Below are 26,876 nucleotides of genomic sequence, written 5' to 3'. Positions count from 1 at the left end.
CACATTTGAAATTAAAATTGAATTATGAATTATAATCACCCTAACCATGTAAGTTCATTACTTTATATATATCAAACTTAATTTGTTTCCTAACATGTAATTCATTATTGCAGTTCAGAGAAGGAGAAGAAAATTAATGAGCTAAAATATATGTAAAAAACTAGAATATATAATCTGTGCATAAACAAAAATGTTAGTGCTATTTGCTGTTATCAAATTTTGTTTACCTTATTAGAGAATACAGCTTAACTATATAAATTTGAATCTTTATTAAATGAAAAATAAAAATGGAATGTGCATATAAAATCCATGTAATGACATGGTAAACAGAATAGCTTCTAAAGTAACACAAATACTAATTTAAACCCAAATTAAGATCTGTGGTTTAACTTGGAATGTGCATATAAAATCCATGTAACGGCATGGTTAACAGAATAGTTTCTAGAGTAACACAAACACTCATTTAAACTCAAATTAAGATCTGTGGTTTAACTTCTTAATCTGCATTTTCTTTGGCCAAACTGTTAAGAATAGCACATAACATTTCTTATCTAACAAGGTTAGATGAGAACTGAGGGGGAAAAAAAATGTGTGAGTTGATTCACACTCTTCTTAGCAAATAGGAAGCACTTAAAAAATGATAACTGTTATTATTGTCATCACTGATTTTTATAGAAATATACATACATAACATGTTGATATGTGTGTCCTCTGTCTCAAATGCCCCTCCTCCATATATTTAAAGATCTACTTATATTTATTTCCTTTTTATAATTAGTAATTTTCTCCAACATGAATAAAGTGAAGGGGCAAAAGGAGAAGGTAACTTAATGACCACCTCTACCAGAGTATTTACTTTTTATTCACTGCTTTGGGGGTACACGTCTCTTTTGTGACCTATTTTATCTTCCCAGTCCTGAGAAATGTTAACCATAATCTGAGGCTACATCAATTACTTACCTGATCATTCTTCCCTTGGAATCAAACCCTGTGAAGATCAGATATCTTAAATTCATAAAGAATGAAAATCCAAATATTACATACTTAAGAATCACTTCCCCCAGATAAATCTCTGAACATTCTGTGAAAAATAAATGCATCTAAACTTTTCTAACTTGGAAAAAGTTTATTTTAGTCATTGTTTTATGGCAAAGATGAGATAAGAAGTGTGAAGTGTCCTAAGTTGAGGATGGCAATAGATCTATTGCCAAAAGGATCACAGATATTCCCTAATATTATCAATCCTTCCCTGATCTCCATTCATGCCGGTATTCCTAATTTGTGTTCCATGAATCAAGGGCCACTGGGCTATGACTCAGTAGTTCTCAACTCAGGGTGATTTTGTCTACTTGGGGACATTTGACGATACCTAGATTTCTTTTTTGGTTTTCAAAACTCAAGGAGGTGGTAGGTGCTACTGATACCAAGTGGATAGAGGCTAAGGATACTGCTAAACATCATCAACACACAGGGCAGATCCCACAACTAAGAATTATATGGCTAGAAATATCAATAGCCCTGAAATTCAGAAACCATGGAATGGGCTTTTAGAGGTACATGATGGTCATGTGTGTGAGTGATCATTCAGTAACCCCTAGAAGGGCATTGTTTCATTAAGGTTATTGAGAATAAATGTCCCCCAAATGTTTAATTATCGCTGACTTAGAGTGAAAAAAGCTGTAGAAAATAGAGCAGAGACAAAGAAGAAAAGAAGAAACACATTATACATAAATAAGCTATTGACATTTAGAAAATAAAATTAGCTAGACACTGGATTCCACGGGGCAATTAAATAACTAAATTATTATATATAAGTTTGTAATGAATGTAATGCATATATACAGAATGTAAGCCCTCAATTGTTTTGAAACTCTACCTTAAAAATTCAAAATGATAATGAGTACTGAGAAATAGCTTATAATTGAAAACTAATCTATTTATAAATTTTCTATAAATCTACCTATAAATATACTAATATATTTTTACAAACTAAAATTCACCAATCGTTTTTTTTATTTTCATGAAAGGAACAATATATAGGAGCCAATAAAATCTTCTTTTAGTTTGCTTACTAAATAGCTACATGACGTTGGTTATCTTTTAATTTATAATTCTCCACATACCTTCATTAAGCAATTCATTAAGAACAGGAAGAAAAAAGTATGGAAGGTCTTTAAAAAGGCATCTCAATATAAAATATGGTTTTCTGCTGACTTCCAAGCCTTTTACACTTACACATTTTAAAATTATTTTTGTTCTTCTGTTTGAATCATGTGATCTGAACTATGACAAGACCAAACAAAATGTTTTATGACTTGGTACTATCAGGCTAAAGTTTGCAGTGTAGGATATGTCAGTAGTTACCAAGTATATAATATCAATATTAGAAAATTACATTAAAAACAAGGAGCTATAGATTGTAACTCAATTCAATTCAGTCGACATTAATTCAGGCACTGTGCTAGGTGCGAAGCACACAACAAGCTTCCTGAAGAGATGGTTAACGGATAAGAATAAATCGAGTATGAGTCTAGGTGCCATCTAAGGTGGATAATCTCCTTTATATGCTGTTTTACTCCTCTTCTCCTTCTATACATTGATATTTATTATATGTTCTTCAAACTCGCTTTCTCCTGTACACAATAACGACTCTTTGTGACATCTGAAGAAATATTTTTTTGGTTATCAAGCCATCATCTAAATTATGATAGTGGTTTTTAGTATTTAAAAGCTAAATCTCAAAATCAGAGGGAAAGTTTTTTCCATCTGTAATTAGAGAAAAAAGTTTTACTAGTGTATTATATTCCACAGCAATGCGGTGCATGTTCTCAATGAATCAAAGCTATTACGGAAAGGGAGCTTATACATGGAGAAAATACATCTCATTATATCCTTCTAAAGGGTATCATGTCTAATTAATAGACCCTTACAAGAGTATGAACATGGGGAAGACTAATAATTGTTCTTTGACAATAATGAGGTACACATAAAACTATTCTTGTATATGGTTCTATCTCAAGCAAAATCGCTATGCAGGTAAAGTTTATCTTTTGTTAATGCTCACCTTTTCTTTTACTATTCTTATTCCTCTATTTCAGTAGTAATTACTCCAATTTTTATCAGATGATTTTTGTTGTGTTTATTTTTCTCATTTAAAGTGATTTCTAAAATAATCAGCTGAAATATAACTTTAAAACAGTAACAAAAACTTAATCATTAACTATGTACTGTGCACTGCACTAAGTGCTTTATACAAATTTCCTTTCTGCTCCTTAGAGTAACCCTAAGAAGTATGGAGTTATTCTCATTTTATCATTTTGAACCATGGCTTTGAGAGGTAAAGTTGCCTAAAGTCACATTAGAAAGTGAAAGAATCTAGATTACTCTGACTTTGAAATCTGTGAACTTAAAAATTTTAGCTTCCCGCAAAGGGTTTTTATATAGTATAAAGATATCCTCCATCCTTGGTTTCAGCCAAAATCAGGATTTTATTCTCTATTGATAAGCCCAATTTTTACAAAGGATATTTCTGAACAGAAACTTTCTTCTCATTCATTAAATTATACAATCTATATTCGTAAACAACATAAAATAATTTACTCGTGCTTACTAAGCGCTTACTATGAGTCAGGCACTGTTTTTAGAATACACACGTTTTATAAAAATAAGTCCTCAAACCATTCTATAAAATATGCACTATTGGCACATAGGGTTAAGCAGTTTGTCCGAAAGGTGGTAGCAAGATTGTGATTTAAAATGAAGCAGTTAACTCTAGAGATGACACTACACATCAGTATGTTCCACTATTACCCTGTCAGATACTTTTCAAACTGACTAACTTGCCCCAGTAAAATGGGCTATGAATGAAATACAAATTTTCTAAATAGTTGCTCAAATTGGAATATAATATTTTAAATGAATCCCAGTTGAAATTCAATACAAATTCACACTTGATTCAGTATTTCATCCTACAGTAAGGAAACCAAATTCTTAAAAGCTGACATTTACATGCAGATTGCATAATTACATTTCTTTCTGAAAAGTGAATGAATTACAAAAATTAGTCTAGAAGCAAAATATAAACAATTGTTGAAGATTAACAAAATAAGCAGAAATGTAAACATAAAATGTCTGTCCATATTAATAAAGATATTTCTGAAATATTCTAGATATAGTTATGTTATGGCTTTTGTTTATATTATACAGTGAGTTGAATTTTAGAAGGATCACAAATGAGCATGTTATAAAAAATCATTTTAACATTTTTGTTCTAGGAGGAAAAAATCATGTTTTACAGTAATAGCAAAAGTAAACAAGTCAGAATATGAGCCTAAACAGATGGCCACAGAATAAGCTGACATTAAGTTGGTACTATAAATGATGAGACCATAAAAATGTATAGCTTTTTCACTACCCTTTCACATATTTACATTTATTGTCACTTAAGTTCATAACCAATTTGGAGACCAACAGTGTGGTTTTAACACCTAGCATAATGTATTATAAATATTTTCAATTCTGTCACATTTTAAAATAGAAATTTAATAGGCAAATCTTCTAATAAATGTATAAGCATGTTTCTCAAACTTCATTATGCAGAACACTGGTTTAAAGAAATACTTCTCAGAAAAAAATCTAAAATGGTTTTATTAAAACTACATATTTGTTAACACTACAGATTTGCCAAAATGGATATTTAACATTGTCATATTAAATACTGAAAGGTCTTGTAATTAAAAAAAAAGTTTCTAAAACTTTTTTTTCTATGAACAAAATTTCATTGAGCACAAATTGTGGTGTCCGGCACCACTTTGGCAACGCTTGGCATAAAGCATGCAAGGTCCCTGTTCTTACACAGAAGTAGTGGGATACTACTCAGCCACATAAAGAATGAAATCAAGTCTTTACAACATGGATGAAACTGGAGGCCACTATCCTAGGTGAAATAATTCAGAAACAGAAAGTTAAATACCACATGTTCTCACTTAGAAGTGACAGCTAAACAATGTGTAACATGAACATACAGAGTGGAATGATAGACATTGGAGATCCCAAAAGGTGTAAGGGTAGGACCAGGTGAGGGATAAAAAATTACCTATTGGGTACAATGTACTTTATTTGGGTGATGTATACACTAAATGCCTAGACTTTGCCATTACACAGTATCTCTATGTAACAAAATTGCACTTACACCCCCTAAATCTATTTGTTTTAAAAAGAAGGGAAGAAAGACAATAAATACAGTATCATGAAAGAGCATATCATGTGGGGGAAAATGGGCATCTTAACATTTCCCTGGGAAGCTATCCTAGATTGGATAATTGGGTGGCAGGGCCTGCTTGCTGAGAAGGAACCTTTTACTCGGAAACGTGAGTGGCCAACAAAGCCAGAATGGTATTTCCCTTACTTACATAAGGTTTGGAAAGTGAAGTGGAATAATATATGTAGAAATTATGATTTCTATAAAGGGAGTGCATTGGGAGATGAAGCTGTGCCCTGCCTGAGTTCTGGAAGCCTTCTCCTGAAGTGAAAGCTCAAATAGCACTGGTTTCCTTTATAGTGACAAAAGAAATCTAATTGGAACACAATGGGAGAAGAATATACAGGGTTCATTACTTTTGTCCTTATTAAAAACTATTTTCTTCTGTTGTTGTCTGTTTTTCCTGTTTCCACTTGTTTACCTGACGTATATAATAAGCTTTTGAGGACAAGAGATTTTTCGTTTTTGTTTTTTCTAGTGGATCCCAGTCATCTAATAGACTACTCTCATATATTAAATGCTCAAGCACTATTAGTTGTATCAATGAATAAATCATTATTATCTCCTTCACTCAAAAAGCAAAGAGGTTTATAAATATCAAATTATCATTTAAATTTATCTCCATGAATGTGCAATAAAGGTACATATATGCTTAATTAGTGGTACATTATTTGAAGATATTTGTCTTCTAAAATTATTCACAACAGCATATAATGCTTTTTAAAGCAATCTCTTATAAAAAAAACTGAAGATCATGTTGGTCAGTTAACCAAAAAGTAATTTATTATGTGCATACCATAAATATTTTATTTTCACTTAAAATATGTAAGTGTATATTTATGTACCAGTCTTAAAATGTCAGGTCAGCATCTTTTGTTAGCAAGTAACTAAGGGACTAAAATTCCACACTGTATTTCTTCTATCACATACCGCTTCCACTAAGATTACCATATTTTCAGTTTCTTGTTCTTCAAAGAGGAATGACAATTTAAAGACATTTGTGAAGCATTCTGAGTGTAGAAGTCATCTAGGTTTTAATTATTTTCCTCCAAATTTTTTAGTTACCCCATCTACATATACTTCAATATTATTAAAAATAGTTATTTTTAACAATTACCTTTATCTAGTATTTTCAAAGAATTCAACTTTGTAGAAACAAAAGTCTTTCTCAACACATTCATATTTAACAGACTCTGCTAATCTCAAAAGGCAATTAACAAGTTTATAGTCATATTAAAGAGAAGTTTACTTACATGCTGTAGGCATCAGATTTTTTTAGAAGAGTGCTGATCATATATAAGTCGGCTGAAGGAGATTTCTTAAATATTTTTATTAACATCATGTAGATGGATAAGCATTCCCATTAGCAGTCCCCAAGAAACACCATTTGGAGAAATGTTCATCAAGAGTGATCAAAGAGCTCTATTTCGTCATTCTTTGAAATTACCTATGCAAGTTCGATGTTTTAGTTCTCTGGAGTGAATAAAATCTGCTGTTATACTTAAATATACGCTTAATAAAAGCGACCTTAAAATTGCTTCTTAAAAGTTGTGATGAATGTAGTCAGTCAAAACAAAACAAAGACAATTTTTAGAATCTAAAGTTATCTATACTTGAATAGTTTCTGTTCTAACTTTCTTGAATTACTGCTACGTAGGCATATCTTTTGGCACACACACAAAAAAAACTCTCTCTTACCTCTTATGCCCCAAATTAAGTGAAGTGATAAACAAACAAAAAAATTAAAAATGACAATGAAAAAAGAAAATGTTGATGGTAGGTGGTGGGAAAAGATTAACTAATTTTCAATATATCATACTTTCCCTGATTTTCTTATCCCTATGTAGATTCATTTCCTCTTAGATGTTTCCATCATTTATGTAATACATATATTCACTGGAAAGAGTAAAATATGATGGGGAATGGAGCACAAAAGGGGAAACGGTGTTCTCTGGAAATTAGAGGTATCACTAACTATGACAGGCATATTCAATATGGAGGCTAAAATAAAATCAAAAGCTGTTCTGGAGTCCACTGAAAATGAAATAAAATCTGTAACTCTGAGTAGTTTATGTCTGTGTAATCATTAATATGGAGACAAGTATACAGAATAAGAAATGAGATTGAGTTCCAATCCAAGCTTTGATGTTTACAAGACATTTATTATTCATAACAAAAAAGAGGTCTTTAACCATCTAAGCCTGTGTTTATTCATTTGTAAAACTGGAATTTTAACACTTGTTCTCCTTCCCTCATAAGGCTGTTGTGATATTTAAGATAATATATAAACAATACAACATTTTAAGATACAAATATTATTTCAAAGATATGAAAGAAATGTTTAAATTTAAATTTAAAATTTGTAATAAATATTTACAATTGTATCTTGATGCTATTTTAATGGGATTATTTAGTCGCATTAAATAGCTAGATATTCTATATTAAAGTTTTAAATATAGAAATTAGTCATTATAAATGATTATATTTTGAACAATAAAGTCATATTTCTTTGTTATCTTATGCTACAATGTATTTTATTATTTGTTATCCAAATGAAAATAACATATATATGGAAACTAAATAATTTTAGAGTAGTATTTTAGTTCTTAAAAGCTTTTTAAATATTTTATGATATTTAAATGAATTACTTTTAATGACAGAAAATACAGCCCCTACTAACTCGTACAAAACATAATAATGCATAGACTTTCTCAGTAATAAAGTAATCATCATTTAAAATGATAATGTTTTATTTCTTCGTAGAAAACTACCTTTTTGAACATAAAGAGAAATCTAAAATAATGTACCAAAGTTTAAGTTTTCTACAGATGGAAAACACATTAACAATAAATTATTTTATTTATGTCATTTTGAAGATTATGTTAACATAATAAATTTATAATTATAAATTACTGTACTGAATAAATTTTAGGTTATTTATTTAACTGTCATTTCTTCATAAGATAGTTCAATGGTTGCAAATAATTTAACATTTTCTAATTAATCAAAGTTGAATAACTATACCACGCTACTAATTTCTGTATACCTTACGTAGCAGATATTTTTTCTCTAGCCTACACTTACACTAAACTCTTGGACAATCTTTTTGTTTTAATTATGCATAACTGATGATAGCTGTTTGCCTGTTTAACCACCAACCTATCTGATGATGCCAAATGAAAATCATTCAAAATTGATAATAGATTGACTCTTTCATTAGGAAGATAGTTTTGTTAGTCTTTAATTAATTTTGTGATAGTAAGGTCAATCAGTTTCAATATTTCCATTAATCTTTGAGTACATCAAATTTCCTCTTTTACATTTTTTCTCCAAGAAAAATAACTGAAATGTAAACACCCAATTTAATTAAATAACTAAGAATTAATTTGAGCCTAAAGTATGTAACTAATATACTACAGAATAACAAGTCAGTTGTTAAGTGTATTTTAAGCTTTCAAGAAAATGAAATATATGCAATCAATAAACTATTTATTGAATTCCCCACTAAATGGTAATATACCCTGTAGGCACCAGAAACTAAAGTTTTTACCTTTAAAACCAAACTAAGAATTATTTGTTTCTTAAATCTCTAAGGCATGCACTATTAAGCATACCTGCTAAGAACTTAAAAGATATCTGAAAAATCTTCAATGAGCTTCCTATTTTTATAAATTTTAAAAATAATTTTCTTAATAGGTTATACAAATCATAGGACTGTCATCATTATCATAACAGAATATTCAAAATAATTTTCCAACTCTGAAGTTTATTTGATTAGTCCTACTAGATAGGACTTAATTCTTCTTCCTCACTTGTGATGTCCTATTTTATAATCCCCTATTCAAAAAAATACTACAGTATGTACTCTAGAATTCAAGTGATTTTATTAAGTAAAATTCCAAAAATAATCTTACTTTGAGATAGCATTAAATTTTTAAAATATAGCACCTTACTAAACTCCTAAGATCATCATTTGTGAGAATATTTCCCGTCCATGTTATTACATCATCATAATGTTATTGATATTAACATTTTCTGGGAGTATGACAGTTATATTTACAGAAAAGTGTGCCCTTGGCCTCACAAAACTTCTGGTGAGTAATTGACATAATATTGTAATGAACTCTAAGAAGGAGATGCCAATACATATTTACCTCAACATATATTCCAAGTGGATCCATGTAAACTATGTTAACTAATAACAAATTTTAATAACTTAATAAATTAAAAATGCATATGTACCATAAGTACATACACTGTCAAACTAAACAGTAGTTTAATCCTCAGTACTAATAGTAGTACTAATCCTCAGTAAAGGATTCTACTGAGAGAAACAAGTTTTTTATAGATTCACTTACTCATTTCTACACACCAAGCCTGTTCAAGGCCTTAAGTGATACAAAGGCAATTAAGGTAACAGCACCAGGTCTATGGCTGGGTAGAAGTCTTTTATAAAATATGTATATAATTAACTAAAATACAAGAAAGGAACTTCTTTATATTGACCAAACACATTTTATCAAATCCTGTATTAAATGCAAGGTAAATAAATTCACTAGGTAAATACATTCACAAATGTGTGTATGTATATACATACATAAAAATCTAAAAAATGTACCAAGTGTGTGTGTATATATGTATAGAGAGATACACACACACACACACACCAATTTGTAAATGAGAAAAAAACACCATTGAGCTGAATTTAGAGAATAAATATAACTTGAAAATTATTAAAACCCTTTTTTTTGAAAATCAATTGATGAGGAGGAGAATGTCCCACACAAGACAGGGCAATAGCAAAAAGTCCTATCTGAAATAAAGAATAATTAATAAGTCCCTAAAGCATACCGGAGGGTAAAGAAGTAATCACGTTATCAGAAAACTTTGATGTTGATTGCTATCAGCTAATTCCTTATAATATCGATGAAGGTTTATTGTTAATATTTCTAAAAATCTTACTGGCAACATTTGTTTATTTTGTACCAGGCATGATGTTAAGGAGCTTCCAACGTTTACCTTTTTTAATTCTTAGAACCTATAGGTTAGGCATTATCATTAACCCATTTTACAGTGAGGTAACCAATCGGAATCAGTTTCCTGACCCAATTTTTAAAATAATTCATAGAAATATGCCACTATTTGCAAGGACCCCATCTTACATACAATGCATATGTAATTTTAAGTAGAAAAATGATGAGGCTATTAAAGGGTTTTATGAGAAATCTGAAATAGCAAGAATAATATATTCTTATATAGGAGAAGAAAGGTGAATAGGAATTTTAATGTGGAAAAAGAATATTATCAAGAATTTTCATTTTAGGGATTTCCCCATACTAAAATTATATACATTGTGCCCTACTTAAAGCTAGATAATACAGAAAAGTCCGGATATTGTCTGTAAGAAAATAGTTATATGTATCAAATATGAAGATAATTTTTGAATGCCACAAGAATATTCAGAAAATCAACTCACCAATTATTGAAATTGCTAGAGAGAAGTGTCATCCATTCCATTGCGCATAGGCATGTTAAAATAATTGATAAAATAAAATCACAGAAGCATGAAAGTGCTATTTCAATGAAGAATTATTTGCAAAAGAATTAAAAATATCGTTTGCTTTGTTGGTAAAATAAAGCATCAGATGTCCCTTACACATATTTCAACCAAGAAAAAAGGAAAACACAAGTCTATTGAAAAAAGTGTAGTATAGTAGGAGAAACACATAATGATGGTAAGAAGATTATGATGCTAACAGAAGAAATGATGAAGAAAATAAACCTTCATAGACTTTCAGAATATGTCAAAAACTGATGATAAATTTAGAGGAAAATCCATGTATAAAAGTATTACAGAGAAAACAGTATGAAAGAAAAGCATCCCAGATGGAAAAAAAAATAAGTCCAAGAAGTAGAAACAGTATGTGTGAGATGGTCATCATGTCTTCAGACATACTCTACTCTTCACGGTATCAGAAAGCTGTCTTGAATTTAAAAGAGGTGAACCTGAGACGTTATTAGGGAGCAAACAGAATACACCAAATACAATATAACATGTAACGATTTCTTTATAAATTTTTCTGGCCATAAATTATAGCTATATTAAAGGAAGAGGAGGAAGGCAGCATAAGAAAGAAAACTGATAATGAAAGAACATGAACTGTGTCTGACACTGCTTTTGGCACATTCACATATATTATTATAGTGCTCACAATAAGTATGGGAGTAGCTCTCAGTATTTCCATTTTACAGTCTCGGAAAAACCAAATAACTTGCTGTGGCCGCTGAGCTAAGAGTTAGTGAAGCAGAGATCCGCACGTAAGTTTTTTATAACACACAACAGTGTTTAAGAATATGGGCTGAATTACAACGTTAAATTCAATAGATGGGAACTTATCTCTTATCATCATTGGATCTTAAACTCACAGAAAGTGGATAGCATACTACAGGGACTCAATGCATAAATGCTGAAATTGGGTGAATGAACTCCTGAAATAACAGACTACCTATAGGAAAAACTATACAATGAATGGAAAAATATAAATTTACAAAGAAAGAAAAATTAAAAATCAATTCAAGGATTCTAGAATTTAGTAAACATATTCTATACAAATAGCAATATACAGGATTAATAATTTTAAATAATATAAATCAATGCTGTTGACTATGTCTGTTACATTCTTATATATAGCCAAATGAGATAACAGACTAATATAAAATTGATAGAATAAACAATATAAAATGGAAGGGTTTAAGAATGCGAAGAAGGAGCTAGAACTGGGTTATAAAGGTTTGAAAGCCTTTTTTAACAATATGAGACAAAAATAGTACTGTACTGGAAAAGCTTTGGATATGTAAAGCAGCCACAGCCATCATAAAATTTACACTTCTCTTGGGTACACATGCAAAGTCTCTAGAAGACGGATATACAAGCACATTTTAAAAGATTCTTAAATTATGTGCTATTAGATACAAACAAGTTTTCACTCAATTAGGCTATAAACTATATAAACTACTTCCACCAGCTAGCAGAAAAAGGCAACATATCTAATATGTTTGATTTTATTCATTGATGGCAATTAAACATAAGACTCTATAACTTACTACTGACATGTTATTGAAATTGGAGTACAAGGAACTTTTATAGGTCTCTGAATCTTTGGATCTTCCTATCTTGGGAAATAACGGTGCTTAAAATTATTGGCTGCCTAACCCCTTTCAAAGGAGTGAATCAAGGTGATTCAGCTGTTCAGGGTTATATCAGGATGGGCATTCAGATGATTAAACTAGGGACTTGGAATACTATAACAAGGAACTACTGATTTTCATTTCTTTTAAGGACTAGAGTGCACAAAAAAGCTTCAGGACATATTGCAGCTTTTGAAAGGAAATGAGTATGAGCTTTGGAGACACACAGGCCTAGGATCAAATCATGGTTATGCATTAATAGCTGTAATAAAGTTCGGAAAATTACTCAGCTTCTATGAGGTTGTTTCCCCATTTGTAAAGTAGAAAAAGTATAGTTTGTTGTGAGGATTCATTGTAGTGACCAATACATTATACCTAACTCTAAGTGATGTTCAATAGCTGTTTATTTTTTTCTGTTATCAATAGCTTGTAATCATTAGGGATGGAATCATTTATGGATGAGAGTTTTTTTTCAGAATATCTATAGTAGTTTTAAAAATTCAAAATTTTCCTGTCTAGTAAATGCATGTGACCTTTTAATATATATGCATATATAATATATAGCATGTACATTTAATATGCCAAATATGTAATCTCATTTAAAGAATTTCACATTTCCTCAACTATAAAACATACTTTCTCAATGTTTTTAATCACTGTAGACTTAGAAGCTAAAAGGCAGTTGGTGCTGAGTAAATGCATAATAAATGAATAGCCAATAAATCTATCAATTGTTTTGATCTCTTTTAGTAAGAGTTACAAGATAATGAGAAAGGCACTGGGCTTGGGATAAAGGACTTGGATTGTAATTGTGGCTCAGCCACTGCCTAACTGTTCCACCTGGGTCAAGTTACCTTCCCTTGCCAAACTACTTGGCTATAAGAGTGGGAAAGAAATAGCTTATTGTACACAGCTGTGAATGTATGTCATATATGGTAGATGTTCTGGGACTGTGGATTCAATCTGAATCATGATCTTGATGATGGCTCCATCATCATGACTATAAAACACTATGCTATGCATTTTGCAAATATGCAGAATTAGGACAAGCATTCATACATAATTCCGAGCTTTTATTCAGTATATTGCCTAGGCAACAATGGCAATGTATAGGGAAAGTTCTTGCCCATACCTACTGCTTCTGAACTGCATTGCCTTCAGCATAACCTACTGCATAAGCATAACCTCTTATGGCTCCGAGGAACCATAAGAACATATCTAATCCTCAATAATTATTTGCTACACTACCCGGAATCCAGAGTTTGCTAAGTTTTTAATGCTAGTCCTCTTATCAACTATTCCAATATTATCACCAGCTGTCATATCTTCCATTCTAAACTGTCACAAATGTTCATCTTCATCCTCTGACTCTTTCACTGTCATTACATATTTCTAATTAGTCTCACTTCCTCTCTTCTGTTTCTTTCCATTTCTCACTTACGTCCTCAATGTTTCATGTGACCACCCAATTATAGTGATCTCTCACTTCAAGTAAGTGAATCAAATCACCATCAGTCTGCTGAGCATAAAATTTGTGATTCCATTTCTTTTGAGTGCTCTGGGTCTGCACCCTAACAGCTAAAACATGTTTTAGTGTGTTTCTACTTCCAGATGTGAAGCCAAGTGCCAATAAATTTCAAAGTGAGATTAGCAGAAAAAAAGCAGCATAAAAGTATTAGCTAATGTACTTTTAGTACTTACTATGTGTTATGTACTGTTAGCATTTTACGTATAATGTCTCATTTAATCCGTGTACTTCTGTTGTGGAGACAAGGCTTTTGTTCAAGGTCACATAGCCAGTAAGTAGAGAAGCAGGAACTCAAGCTCTGGTTACTTCCATTCTGGATGCCTCAAAGCATGAACAATTTCAATAAAACTAAGCAATCATGATAGATGATAAACTTTGCAAATAAACAAAAGTAACTTCACGTCTAGAATTAATAATTGTTGAACAAAAATAAGTAGCATAAGCTCAAGAAAGAGATGCAGAAGATTTTTCAAAGATGTATTATAATCCCTCAACGATGTGAATAGGTTCTTGGAAGCCGCAACTTTAAGTGAAACAACGTACAGCAGGTGATTGAATAACATCATTTTGTTCCATGTTGCTTCCTTATAATGTTGAGGAGGGAAGAAAAGTTATTTTCATTATACATCATTTTGCTTAAGTCAGAGTTTCTAAAAACTTATCAACAACATTAAATGAGCACTTACTGTACATATAATATCCTTCTGTGAACTTATTCCAAAAAATGGCCCCTGACCCAATTGCAGGCCAAGGTATAAAGCTGCTATCTATGTTCTAAAATAAATATAGACTAGTAACTAAGAAGGAAGATATACACCTGGATGAAAAATATAATTTTCAAACTTCAATACGTACAGTGTATATCACTTCATCATGGAAAGGTTATATGGTTTGGCTGTGCATCCACCCAAATTTCAACTGGAGTTGTATATCCCAGAATTCCCACGTGTTGTCTCAGAATTCCCACGTGTTGTGGGAGGGACCTAGGGGAAGTAACTGAATCATGAGAGGCGGTCTTTCCCATGCTATTCTCATGATAATGAATAAGTATCACAAGATCTGACGGGTTTATCAGGGCCTTCTGCTTTTGCTTCTTCCTCATTTTCTCTTCCTGCCACCATGTAAGAAGTGCTTTTTGCCTCCTGCCATGATTCTGAGGCTTCACCAGCCATGTGGAACTGTAAGTCCAATTAAACTTCTTTTTCTTCCCAGTCTCGTGTATGTCTTTATCAGCAGTATGAAAACAGACTAATACAGAAAATTATGGGTTTAGAATTTTTCAGTTATGTAATAAATTATAAGAAACTAAATATATTTTCTCTTATTATAGTTCTAAATAATGAAATTTCTGGGCTTAATTCTATGTCATCCCAAGTGATCTAAAGTTTAAGGTAATTTGATGAGAAGTCACTAATACAGCTTAAAGTGCTTTCCTCCCTCCCTTTCTTCCTCTTCCCTTCCTCCCCATCTCTACTCCGATTCTTTCACTCAACATTCAGGTTTTGAACACTAATAACCTACCAAGCACTAACTAAGTAGTCTACATGTCATTTTCTATTCAACTGATCAATGAACAAATATATTAATTTGAAAATACTTTCAAATCAAATATTATGTATCTAAATATATTCTACTGTAAGAAATATTCTATTTATTAAATTAGAAAAACTTTATCATCTCTTTATTAGATACCCTTATATAACAGGATAAATGTTATTAGAAAAAATACATAAACTATCTTCTGATTATAGCTCTTATATTCACAATATCTCTTAAATTCATTAATACCTCTAAATTTAACTTAGTTGCATGAAAAGAAAGGAGTTTCTGAAGACAATGAAACACATATTTTCCATGGCCCTTTAAGTTATCTAAAACCTTTACATATTTTATGGCAGTAGCCACAGCTTTAAACATACGCTAATACACACACAAACTCTATCAACAGCATGAGCATGAGCACTGGACCTATGTCCAAATGACTTAGAAAAATACAGTAAAGAACAACTTTGTTCTGGACTGAAAAGGGTTATAAGCATCTTCCCTAAATTGAGTAAATTACCAGCTATTTGGAAAGTACAATATATTGGCTTTTATTCAAAAGAGCAACATTTAATGCTGGCAACACTGCCAAATTCCTCCTTTCCTCTATTCTCCTTTTCTTAGAGAAAGTGATTAAGAGACCAATTCCCATGCCAGCTGAATGCTTATAAGAGCATCAAAGGTCCTCTGTCAGAATTCAGAACCTGATATGGCTTAGAAACCACTACACCAATAGATAACATCCTCAACATTATAAATCAAAGCCATATGACCACATTAAAATTCTATCAGCTAGTATCAATACACTGTGGTTTATAAAGTACTGTTGACCTACCTCTAGGAGATGGTTAAAATGATACAAAAGTTATGCTCTGGTTTGGGGCATGTTGCTACTTTTTACAATTGAGTTATTCATCCATATTAACAGCAAATTCTTTCTACCTCTATATCCTTATTGATTTTATTTAATTAAAGCTTTAGGAGAAAGGATAGAAGGCTCCATAAGTCGAGGTAGAAACAGAAATAAATGTTAGGAGGTCACAACAGACATTTTGCTATTTTGAACTGTTCCTGTTATCTGTTGATTATAACTGTCAAGGGCAAAAGCCTTCCCATATAATTTAAAATCTGGGATCTTCTTAAAATTATAACCACATTTCAAAACCTTACAACAACTAGGTCATTGCATTTCAAATTTTTCCGCTTAAACCGACAGTAAGAATACCCTTGAAATCTTAACATAGCACATACACACACACACGCAAGTACACACAAAATAGAAGTTAATCAAAGAATACTTTACCTTTATTATGTAAAATGCCTTATATTTTAGTACATTTTATTTAATAATACCTTTAGCAAAAAGTACATTTTCTTCAAAGTAGACTGTGTCCTGTAATTTAAATAATTTAAATAATATTTCCAATGCATATGTCTTAAACCACTAAGACTGCAGGAATTATTTAAGGCAGGGACTGTTGATATATGGATTTAAAAAAAAACACTTAAATACATTCATTTCTTCACTTACCCTTCCATTGATTCATTAATTCAAAAATTAGTAGATATTGGCCTGATACATGAAAGCTTCTGTGCTAAGGCCCTAGGGATAGCTTAATGAGCATTTTACCACTACAAACCCACGTGTTGTTCTTTTTCTTTTTCTTTTTTTTTTTTTTTTTTTTTTTTTTTTTTTTTTAGTTTCCAGAATTTGGCTTTATTTTGCAGTATAGAAATCATTTGGAGCCATTTTGAGACAGAAGTAGAGGCTCTGTCAAGTCAATACTGCATTGCAGCTTGGTCCACTGAAGAAGCCACGCCTGAGATACAAAAGATGTGCTACACTTTACCTGCTTTATGTTCGATTCCTCTCCCCTTTTCTCTCATCAACTTTATTAGGTTAAAACACCACATACAGGCTTTCTCCAAATGACTCCCTATTGTCTGGAGTTTGGTTAGAATTTTATGCCCACATAAACCAAACTTGTGGCTAGGCTATTTGGGCCCTGCCATAACATTTGACATAACACAAAATATAAAGTCATAGGGAAAACTTCTGGATGCCGTCCCAAACCGTGGACTATTCAATTTAGAATCTCCTGAACCTCAAGAGGACAGATGGAACACAACCTGTATGGATCCAGCTCTTGAGCAGCAGAAGCACATAGCTACACTGATTAAAAGATAAACTGTCTCAAGTTGTCTGTATCGGTATCCCAATGTTTGTTTAAAACTGATCCAATTAAACTTTACAGTGAGTCTTTGGCAAGATATGGCAAAAGCCCATACCTTTAACCACTCTATGGCCTTGGAGAACTGCCCCAAGGATTTGCAAGGCTAAGTGCTATTTATGGAGGTACCTATATGCTGAATAAACCCATTGAAGAAATCATTGTGCAGAATGGAAAAGTAATTGGTGTAAAATCGGAAGGAGAAATTGCTCGCTGTAAGCAGTTCATCTGTGACCCCAGCTGTGTAAAAGATCGGGTAGAAAAAGTGGGCCAGGTGATCAGTTATTTGCATCCTCAGCCACCCCATCAAGAACACCAATGATGCCAACTCCTGCCAGATCATTATTCCACAGAACCAAGTCAATCGAAAGTCAGATATCTACGTCTGCATGATCTCCTTTGCGCACAATGTAGCAGCACAAGGGAAGTACGTTGCCATAGTTAGTACGACTGTGGAAACCAAGGAGCCTGAGAAGGAAATCAGACCAGCTTTGGAGCTCTTGGAACTAACTGAACAGAAATTTGTTAGCATCAGTGACCTCCTGATACCGAAAGACTTGGGAACAGAAAGCCAGATCTTTATTTCCTGCACGTACGATGCCACCCACGTGTTTTTCTAATCGAAATTAAAATGACAAAGAAAAACAGAAAATACATCTTCACAAAATATCAAAAAATTTCTATTATTTATTCATAATGATCTTAAAAGTTATACCACATTTTTTTCTGTAATAGATACAGCAGAGTAATTAAAACTCAATTTGATAATGATTATGACTGTAGAAAAATCTGAGATTTTAGTCTCTAGTCATACGGTAATTTTTGTTTCTACTGGTTAATCTGAAACACATAAAATACCTGACAAAATAAAATGTGAACCGATTTAACATTTCCTTTAGAAAAGCAAAAAGACAGTTAATAGGATACTCCTAGGGAAAAAAAACAATAAATTTTATCTTTTCATATGCACAGAAAGTGCCAATGACAATCTTTAATATCATCAGCAAGCTTCCAGAGAAATGTAATGAATGATATCAAGAAATTTAACTTCCTTCCAAATTCAGAAGTCCTCTCTAGAGCATCCCTGAGAGAGTCATTTAACGACAGTCTTAAATTATCATTTCTCCTGAATAATTACAGAAAAATGTACCAATAGTAGGACTCAATGACAATCGCTTATTTATATATGAGCCAGACACAAACATAAGTGTCTTTTAGAAATTGTTTTACAGAAGTAAACGAGAAGGTCACCACATCATCTGATATACAGTTAAGAGGGAAGAGGTGGCTTTTATCTATAACTCTGGCTCCTTGAGAGCTTGAGGCATAAGGATGGCTTGAGGCCAGGAGTTTGAGACCAGTCTGGGCAACACAGTAAGACACCATCTCTAAAAATAAAAATAAATTAGCCAGGTATGTTAGCACACACCTGTAGTCCCAGCTACTCAGAAGGCTAAGGCAAGACGATCACTTGAGCCCAAGGATCTAGAGGCTGCACTGAGCTATGATTGTGCCACTTCGCTCCAGCTTGGGGGACAGAGTGAGACTCCATCTCAAAAAAAAAAAAAAAAAAGAAAAAAGAAAAGTGTAAGTCATGTGATGTCTATACTGTCTTAATTTCTGCAATTTTGAAACAAGATACGGTAGAAAAATGATCTGATTTTTAATCAAAAGATTCCACTGGTTTGAGAGACTAATTCCTACAATAGTCAAATAGTTCAATTAGGGATATTGTTATGGTCATATACTTCATAAAAACCAGAAACTTTCATTATCATCTCAGATGTTACTCTACATAAAGAAAGATCTTTAATTTTTATTAAATTCAATAGGCAACACTGTATGAATTGTCTCAGCATTCTGATCACACATCTACAAGCAGGGTTTAATCATAGTTATTTTTGGCTCAGTCAAAAATATAACACTGTTATTGAATCTCATCAATTTATTTTCCACACATAAGAACGTTATATATTTTCCTACTGAAATTATTAAATGATATATTAATTCAATATTCCATTTATTCATTTGGTTTATTAACATAATCTGTGTATGGATTATAAAGCCTCTTCTTTTTTCTTTGTAATATGCCTCAATATTCTTATGGTTTAACTTCTATGCGTGTTTCCTTAAAAAACTATTACATCCAGTGCTGGCGAGCAACACTTATGGTGCCACTGGCAAAGCAGTCACTCAATCAAATATAATTAAAATCACAAAAACTATCACTTTTCACTATGCATCTATCAAGGTTCTACAAACAACACAAACCGTTTTGGATATTTAAAATGGGAAAATTTAATGCAGGAAATGTATTTTAAAGGAGATGGAATACCTGGGAAGCCAAATAGAATGTGGTAAGATAACCCAGTGGTTCGTAACATCAGGAAGCCACTACTACTCCTAGGTTGAAGGAATAAAGGGATAAAGCAGTAAAGAGAAACACAGGAGCTAGTTATCAGTTGGAAGTTGGAACAAAAAAGGTTCCAGTGGGAGATGAATACAATGATATACACTGCCCAAAACAATGAAGGAAGGGAGAAATGCCCTAGCCCCTCAATTCATGATGTTGTCCCTTCACCAAAGACTACTTTCCATTGGCTAACGACAGCCTGAAGATAGTTGGCAAGGAAGACTGGGAAATGTAGCTTGAGGGATTAGCTCCAGCCTCCACCCGCAGACCCCCCCGCCACCCCCATAACACAGAATAGCAGATGGACAAAGGATGGGTCTGGCCAGTCAGGCCTAGAACTGACACAGACCACGATGTGAACATTTCTGTAAATTCTTTAGAAGTCAGGTATTGCAGTATTCACTTATTCCATGGAGTGATTTAATTGCAAAGTCTATCTATTTAAAACAAGTAGTTCATTAACACGCTTGTGTTCAAAGATCTATACAACTACATGGGCTTTTGAATTCTTCTGAACTAAAAAGATTGGGCAAAATACATTCATCTAGAAAATTAAAAACATTATCTTATACTTTTATTAATAGTTGTGTACTAATGTATCAAGTAATATATCTTGCCAATAGAACAGTTCTGCAAATCAATATAGGTAACATTTAGCATTTATTACATATCCTAGAACATATTTTTCCAGATTGACCACTCTGATAATTCATTATCCCTCTCTTTTTAAAAAGAGAAAAAACTCAGGATTTTAAAACTATTTCTTCATAATACTATTTAATAAACATATAGGTTTTAAAATAGTGCCTTAATGTCCTAAATTGAAAATATCGGTAAAGTTGAACTGTGTATTTGGAAGGTATAATGCATCAATGTGTAGGAATAACTCAACAGAAAATGTGAGAGTCTCGAATATTATTCCAAAAGTACACCATAATTGATTTTTACTGCTATTGGTAATTCTGTATTCTCATACAGAAATCATTTATTGTAACTAACAGCATGCATTTCAAATCATAACTAGTTAATGTAGTCTAATAAAAAGACAAATGTAGTGAACAAATAGGATAAGCAATAATAAATACTTGTCATATTCATTCATAAATTTACTTGTAAAAGTTCTGCGGTTTCCAATAGTGTAGAAATACGCCCTAAGCAAAAGCCTTCTTCCATATTAGAGTATCATAGTAGGATATCACATAACTTCCATTCAAATCTATTGCATTAAAATGACAAGAGTTGTGTTTAACTCTGCTAAAGTAAAAGAAGATATCACAATTAAGGAAAGAATCTTTCTTCCTTTCTTCGATTAAAGCATGACAAGCAGATAATAGGATATTTTGAATTCATATTAGAAAGGCGGCTAAAAAAGTACAAACTTCATAGAGACGGGCTGAATAAGAAACAGATTGAAAAAATTAGCTTAAAAATAACACGTGTTTTAAAAATGTGCAGGCACTGGGAGAATGTAAATGAGAATGTTCGTAGTATTGTTTCCAAGGAGTATTAAACATTTTTGATATGTTTACATAACAGTATTTGTTAAGAGGGTAAGAATAAAGCAACTGGTTCATATTAAAGTGACTGCAAAATGATTTTTTTTAAGTCTCCTGAAATTTATGTATTGTTCTAGAGCAGAGTTATATTCCCCTGAATTCTCCAGTTCTAGAAACACTGGGTCCTGAAGCATAACCAATGTGGTTCTAGCACTTCCTGTTCTCTACTAGATCAGCCCATGACACATTAACTCAGATCTTCCATGTTCACAAAATGCAACTCAAAACATGGAAAAAAAGTTAATGTCTCCATACAAGATTAACAAGTTCTGTTAAGAATAAAATACTGTATATATTAAATATAGTAGCAATTAAAGTCTATATTTAATAAGTTAATGGCAACAGTTTGTGTTTATAGCAAATTACAATGTATTTTAGACACCATATATTTTTTAAATACAAAGCTTAAGAAAGGGAAATATCAAACATTACTATATTGAATATCTGTATCATTAAATACTTTATCAAGAAGGTCCAAATAATTCAAGTGAATCATTCAGAAATTTAGCACAGAATAACATTATTAAAAGTAAGAAACATCTTTACACTTCATATGTATGGCTTCACTAACCCTAAAAGATAAAAATATTAAAATTATTAAGTGGAATGTCATTGTAAATCCTGTATTTAAGCTAAACAGAAAAGATGATTTACAAAATGATAGATACAGTTAGATAACAGAATGAATTTCCCTTGGGTATTATAACTCCACTTAAGGAAAGTTTTATTTTTCATGATCCTCTTCTCAAAAACAGATATTCTGGCACTTAGGAGACAGAAATGTATCATTCGACCTTTAAACTTCTGTTTTATTAGTGTAACCACAAGCAACAGAGTCACTGACTGGCATGTTTGCATTTTAAGGCCTTTAGCACTTAAAATTATTTGATAACTGTTATGCCACTATTTGTTTTTTATTAAAGACACTGTGAGGAATATGTTACATTAAAAATAGAATATATTGGGCTAAGCTTGATGAATGATGTCATGTAATTTGGTTAAGTGTTCTCTTGAGCACTTCATTCATGTATTTTGATGGGACAAGGGCGTATGTTTGAAGGGTAGAATTTTGTTTTGTTTTCTAGTGAGTTCGAGAATAACAACAGATATGGTTTTAAGTATACAAAGAAAAAACAAAATATAACTGTGACATTACTCTTGATTAAAAAACAATGCATCACCTGAGTTGCCTATACTCAATTAGTCCTTAAGCTCTATCTGTAATGGTCTATGAGCAGAGGAAATTACCAGCTGTAGAGAAGAGTCAAGAAAAAAATAACTGACAATATTTAACATTTTCTAATGGAGAGAGAATTTCTTATAAATGGATACGTTAAATTAGTTTAAAACCTACAGACAATGTAAGAAGTTCAACAACTGGATACTTCTTAGAGAATTTCAGAATTACTGTAAGCAAATTGCTTTGAGTAAAAGTAATGCAGTTCAAATTTCTATTTCATATGATAAAAAATTTAAAAACTAAAATCTAATTTGTTAGAAACATTATTGAGAAGACACAGAGACTCTGTTCTCTTTAAGAAGTTTGAAAGTCAAAAGTTCCCTCAATATCACAAAATGCGGGATATAGCATCAAAATGGATGAGGTACAGAGCACACAAAGTAAACAAGGACTGCACCAAACCAACAACACTGGAAATATATGGTCCCCACATATTAGGGAAGCTTCACTGTTGGAAGCAATGAGTGAACTAAACATTGGTCTCCTGGAAGCAGAATGTGGGTCCAGCTATCTTCACTAACCATAGTATTTATTAAATTGTTGTTTGTTTGGGAAACCAAATGCCAGGATATATTATTGAAAGAAAAGCAGTCTCCTAAACCCTTTAGGGTGGAAATGGTAATGCTCACTACAAATAAGCAATATGTTGCTTGCTACAAAAATACATATTGCAGCTCCCATGACATGTGTTTGCAATCTCTGAAGATAGTGTCTTGCCCTTACCACTGTTGTTCAAACTTCTAAAACAAACTTAACATAAAGAGAAAATACAGGCTTAATTTATATCCTCTCTGTGACAAAGAGTTTATCACTGTTACCAACAATGAAAAGTTTTTTTTTACTGTGTAATATAAAAGATATTAGTTACTTTTGTATATAGTGGCATTTGTTATTCAAAACAGAAATTATTTAAAACATATGTATTAGTGTATATTAAAAAATACGATAGTATTCCAAATTTGAACTCATAGGCATGTTCCAAAAGGTGTAAGTCATATACCACACCCACATCATTAAATTTAAATATGTTGCATGTTTCAAACAGAAACATTTCCCACTCTCTTTCACCTTAGACATGTCATGTACACTGATGTTGTGCAAGCCACACTTACAAGCCAACTACCACCCAGTGGAGAGAAAGAAGATCTTTCAGGGAAATGTGAGGTGGGGTGGCAGGGGGAGAAGGGAGGGTGATGGGAAAGAAATGAAGGAATAGGGCGTTTAGCTTTGTTTAGAATCTAAGCTTTGCTGATCATCCATTTATATTTTCATAGGAAATAAATTATTCCCAGACTCCCACTCTGCAGTGTTGCTTAGGGGTAAAATCAGGGTATGGATGTTTATTAATGACAAACCACCTCAGAGCTCAAGCTCAGAGGAAAGAAGGGAAAATGAGAAAAATAAGTAAAAGTGAAGACTGATGGAGGTAGGAAGGTAGGAAGAAAGAGGGGATAGAAAGACACAGAAAGAGAAAAAGAGAGAAGCAGAGACAGTGAGAGCAGCGAGTGAGACAGGCAGTGTGTACACATGTGTGAGTGACAATGTGGAACAGAGAAGGAGAGTATGCCTTTTAAAAACAGTGAGAGACAATCTGAATGTGGAAGTGGTTCTTAAAGCATGGAAGTGCCAGTGCATGTGAGGATGTGAGAGTATGTGAATTAGTATGCTTATGGAAATAAGATTTATGAGGGTGAGTAAATGGTACTGGAGGGGAAGAGTGACCATGCCTGTGTGTGCCACAGGGGTGGGAAACAGTATGGGGAGAGGGATGAGAAATGGGAGTCAAAAGAGGGAAGACAGGGCACAGGATAGGGACATTAAGGAGGAATAAAAAAAATAGACAAAAAGAAAAAAGGGTAAAAGAGGGGAGGAAAGGGGATTAAATGTGAGGAACAGAAATTAGAGTCGTGAAGATAAAAATGAGAAAATATGAGAAGAAATTTTAAAAAGGAGAGAAAAAACAGAAAATAGAAAAGGTCTGAAAAGAGATATTGGAGGGAAAAAGAGTTACAAGGAGGTGGGGAAAACGGTATAAGAGAATGAGGAAGGAGAAAAGAAAGAAAACAGAAAGCGGTAAAAGGAAAGAAAGATAAAGAGCAAGAAATCGAGCCTAAGTGTCCAAGTGAGAGGGAAAATAAATGGGAGCAGAGAACAGCAGTTTGAAAGAGTCCCTTATACTGGAGTAAAATAGAAACAAACCTGATAAACTTGTCAGACTCTCCAGGAGTACCCCATGACAGTAAAACAGAGACCTTGTGCACTGAGTTTCAAAGTGGCACCTGCCCCTCCTTCTAAACCTGACAGTTCACTCATCCCCAGGCTACTTGGCGTTCCTGCAAAGTGCTTTAGCATCACGAGTCCAGCTTGCTACCTGCCCCAGCATAAACGGGCCGGGGCTCCGGGAAGAATCTGCACCTGGAATTCTTGAGATGTGGTCTTTCCATGATGAGCACCACCAGCATTATTGCTTGTGTTATAAAGAAGGCAAAGAGGGTTCAAAGAGAGACAGAAAGATAGACCGAAACAAGTACGAAAAGCACGCCGTTCTTCCTACCTAAGCACCGCCGTGTCCCCTTTTCTGACCATCATGTTGTCCACGGCCGCCCAGGGGAAGTCCACACTCTGTCCAGCCGGGAGGCAGGAGGGTAGCAGGCAGCACAGGCTGAGGAGCACCGCCGCCAGCCACTGGTTCGAGCAACAAGCACCCTGCACCAACAGCATCATGTCCATCCCTGCTAGGGCTGCTCACTCTCCAGCAGCTTTCAGCTCGCACTCCCCCACCCCCTGGTGCTGGCGAGTCTTCCCGGGAACCAGGCGGCGCGCCACAGGATTTTTTTTTTTTTTTTTTTTTTTTGGTGGGTGGGTGGGTTTCTTTTCTTTCTTTCTTCCCCCCACCCCAGTTGTTGGGTGTTGTTTCTCTCTTTTTGTTTTTCGGTGTTTTTGCCTCCCCTCCTCCTCTTCGCTTTCCCTCCCTCCCTCCCCTCCCTCCCCCTGGCACCACACTACACCTCCTCTCGGTTGCTTTTGGCCGCGTCCGGAGTGTGTCTAATTCTCGGGCGGCTCGCACACCATCTAGCGAGGAGGCGAGCGCGCCGGCGAGTGAGGGAGGAGGCGCGGCGGCGGCGGAGGAGGCAGGGCGAGCGGCGGCGGCGGCTGCAATCGCAGCAGCAGCAGCAACAGCAACAGCAGCAGCAGAAGCAGCGCGGGGCGCTGCGCCGGCCGCCGGCCCCCGGGCTCGCGCGCGTTGCCAAGCGGCCGTTTCCTTAGCAACCCCGCCAGGGGACTGGGGATGGAGAAGGGAGGGGGATTAAAAAAATAATAAAAAAAAAAAAAAGAAAGAAAATAGATAGCAAGAAAAAAAAAAAAAAAGCAAGACAACGAAAAAAAAATAGGAGGAACTGTATCACAATTATGCAAACTGAGGGGGAAAGAGAGGCACCTTAGAATGAAGGCTTTCCTTACTGTCGTAAGCGCTAGAGGGATGCTTTGCTAGAAAAGTCTCCGTGTCAGGGCTGGGGTGAAGAGAGCTGAGGGGCGCTTTGCCTTCCCTCACCGGTGCGTTTTACCTCTCGAGGCACCGTAAGTTTGAAGTCCTCCAAGTTGTGGTCGGCGCCATCATGACGCCGGCGACTGTGAGTTGTTTTTTTGTTTATTTTCTTCTAATCTTGCCTGGGTGGCTACGCTGCAGTTAGCGAGCAGCCAACTAGTTCTCTCTGCGTTTTCTCGGGAATAGGTAGGGACGGTGGCGGGGCGCTGCTTTTTTGCGGGGACACGAGGAGGTGCAAGGCCTTGCGGTAGAGCAGCTTGCGTGTCTGTGGCGGTCGGCCCGTATGGATTGCAGGACGCCCCTCTTTTATCTGTGGGTGTTGACACTAAGTTGTGTGTGTGAGTAGGGGATTGTTTATGGTCAACATGGAG

The 26,876-nt window shown here is 33.8% G+C and overlaps 1 protein-coding gene and 1 pseudogene across 1 annotated transcript in view; one reads left to right on the top strand and one right to left on the bottom strand.

Moving 5' to 3' along the window:
- Window positions 1-26,876, bottom strand: part of NEGR1 (neuronal growth regulator 1) — an 874,525-nt gene extending 847,649 nt beyond the window's left edge. Inside the window, exon 1 of the mRNA XM_004025980.5 lies at window positions 25,513-26,876. Coding sequence (XP_004026029.2) covers window positions 25,513-25,688 — 176 coding nt within the window. The 5' untranslated portion in view covers window positions 25,689-26,876. The remainder of the gene's footprint in view (window positions 1-25,512) is intronic.
- On the top strand, window positions 17,796-18,466 carry LOC129524637 (rab GDP dissociation inhibitor beta-like; annotated as a pseudogene).

The sequence above is a fragment of the Gorilla gorilla genome, chromosome 1 (assembly GCF_029281585.2).
Source record: "Gorilla gorilla gorilla isolate KB3781 chromosome 1, NHGRI_mGorGor1-v2.1_pri, whole genome shotgun sequence".
Lineage (NCBI taxonomy): Eukaryota > Metazoa > Chordata > Mammalia > Primates > Hominidae > Gorilla > Gorilla gorilla.
The sequence above is the reverse complement of the archived record's forward strand: the minus strand, read 5'-3'. Positions and strand labels throughout refer to the sequence as shown.